Below are 2,496 nucleotides of genomic sequence, written 5' to 3' on the forward strand. Positions count from 1 at the left end.
TAGCCCCTTAACTTGGTCAATTTTCAGGCCAAATCCAATAACAATGGTTGGAAGAATAGGAACCGGGTTTACTTGTGGGGTCTGTCATCTCTAGAATTTTGAGATTTATTTTAGTTTGATTCTCAAATGTTTTATTTCCTTCACAATCGTTAAGCATTTGACCCCTTAAAAAATACAATTTTCTCTGTGGTGTTTAAAACCTTAACTAATTTTTCATTTTGAAATCCACCCTAGTTTTTTTTTGTTTTTTTGTTGCACCCCTTTTATATGAAATCATCGCCTCTTGATTTTAAATCCAACAATCTTGTTTTCTATTGAAAGTCGGTTGAGAGTATTTGATCCAGAATACTTCTCGTTCCATTGAAATTAATATGGGTTTGACAAAATTCGTTCATGTAAGACACGGATTCCTGATTTTTTTTTTTTATATGAAATAATTCCTAGGATGTTTATATAGACCACAAATAGGACCATTTCTTAGGGATCGTATGGTTTAAAACTTCCTTTTTAGAACACATATTTAAGTCACCATAAATCATATTATAAGAACATAAGTTCTAGATCCTTTATAATTAAGTTCTATACACGAAGGCCCTATGTGATTTAATTCTCATTCCTAAAATTGAAAAAAAATAGTTTTCTTTGTAATGAAATAAACAAAAAATATATTTATGATACGAGAAGAAAAAAATACAGTGTGTTTTTACTTTTAGGATCTAATCCTAGTGATTTTCATATCAAGACTTCTAGACTTGTATCTTTCGTTTCCAGTGAAAAACAATGCAGAAGCTGCATTATCATCATCATCATCATTTACTTCTTGAGATTATGATGATGATTATATGGCACCAGAAGTTGTTTGGTAACTAAAATCACAAGGTAATTATGCGGTGTGCCAAAATGTTGTTCTTCTCAATCCTTTCTTTTTTATTCTCGACCTTACCAGCTTAAAAATATAAATGCAGCAGGCTGTAGCGTTGTGGTGGAAAAGATTTGTTTTTTTTTATTAGAATTTAAGTTTTATTATGCATGTTTATTATTTTTATGATATTTTATATATTTATTAAGCTTATAGAATATTTAATAAATTTAAAGATTAGTATATGTAAATTAATCCAAACACCCAAATTATTAAAAAAAATATTTATACTAATAGTAATAAGTGAAAAATAATTAAAGAGAAACATCATGGAAGCCTACATCTCTATATTCCTACACAATGAATAGTGCAATCTAAAAGTAAAATGTAAAAATTACATTAAAAAAAAAAAAGAGTAAAGCAATCTCTCCATATATTTATTATATGCACGAATTAAATATCCCTACTGAATTTCTGATCCGAAGATCCTTTCCGGCTACTAGATAAACTTGATTGATCCGAGTTACCCAGTGAAGAAGAGACCCCATTTCCACACTTAGCAACAGTCCTCACACTCTCTATCAACTCCTCAGTCCGTGTCTCTTGTGCCAGTATCTCTGCCAACTGCTCGGGGCATATCACTAGCTTAACCTTCCAAACCCCTGTGCTATTATACCTTGGAAACACCTCAGCTTCCGTCGATGATCGCTTCAACATCCTCTGATTATCAAACGTCGACATCCGATAAGGCGTAAGTTTGGATGATGAAGTAGAAGAAGACAAAGAATTTATGCTGTTGTTGTTTGTATTGTTCAATGAGGTAGTGCTGGTGTTTACAGGGAGAAGGTAGTAGAGTTGGCCGCCGTGGAGTTCTTCATTGTGGAAGAGAGGTTGAGAGAAGAGGTCACGGCTACGGTAGATGGCGTGCCCAGGAAACTCGTTGGTTATGCACTCTGCTGTGATGGGTGAGTACAACTCCATGATACCACCATTTGGTGTCACAACTTTTACCATTTCTTCTACTTCTAAGCTAAATCCTTTGAACACACAATTCCCCATGTATTTATATGTGAGAGATTATTATCAATCTTGCTGTTGTTGATAATGGTGACGATGCTGGAGGAGGAGGAGGAGGAGGAAAGACAATGATATGGGCATATATTGGGTTAATTATGAGGTGGTAATTAAGGAGTTTCTTGAGGGTTTCTTCTCCTGGGCCATGTTTAGCCGACACAAGTATCCTTTGCTTGGTCTGAGCAAATCACCATTCTTAATATGTGATCTCTGTATCATGATGGCCCCACGTTTCCTGATCATGAAGGCTTTGTTCAGGTGCTTTGAGGATCAGGTATCATCCTTGGTTGTTAAATAATGTTGGAAGAAGAACGTACATGATCCGAAGGTCAAAATACTTGAGAGTTTGACTATCATTGTGGAGGGTCGATCTGATCATCATACACACGGTCCAAGGTCAATGACGGCATGAATGTGTCCATGCTTTTTATCAGACTTGCACATAGCTTTTACCATGTGGAGCCCAGAATTAAGCCATGAAAAGAAGAGAGGACTTGTAAATTTAGGAATGGGGTCGGAGGTTTGTCCTGCTCGTAAAGTTCTTTTGTGGATATGTTTGGTAT

General features: G+C 35.2%; 1 protein-coding gene across 1 annotated transcript; it reads right to left on the minus strand.

Annotated features, from left to right (window-relative positions):
* Positions 1–1,271: 1,271 nt before the first annotated feature.
* Positions 1,272–2,195, minus strand: LOC105135849 (uncharacterized). The gene has a single exon (XM_011040922.1). The coding sequence runs from the start codon at positions 1,916–1,918 to the stop codon at positions 1,313–1,315; it is 606 nt and encodes a 201-aa protein (XP_011039224.1). The 5' UTR covers positions 1,919–2,195; the 3' UTR covers positions 1,272–1,312.
* Between the last annotated feature and the right edge of the window lie 301 nt (positions 2,196–2,496).

The sequence above is a fragment of the Populus euphratica genome, unplaced genomic scaffold (assembly GCF_000495115.2).
Source record: "Populus euphratica unplaced genomic scaffold, PopEup_1.0 scaffold2.1, whole genome shotgun sequence".
NCBI classification, from domain to species: Eukaryota; Viridiplantae; Streptophyta; class Magnoliopsida; order Malpighiales; family Salicaceae; genus Populus; species Populus euphratica.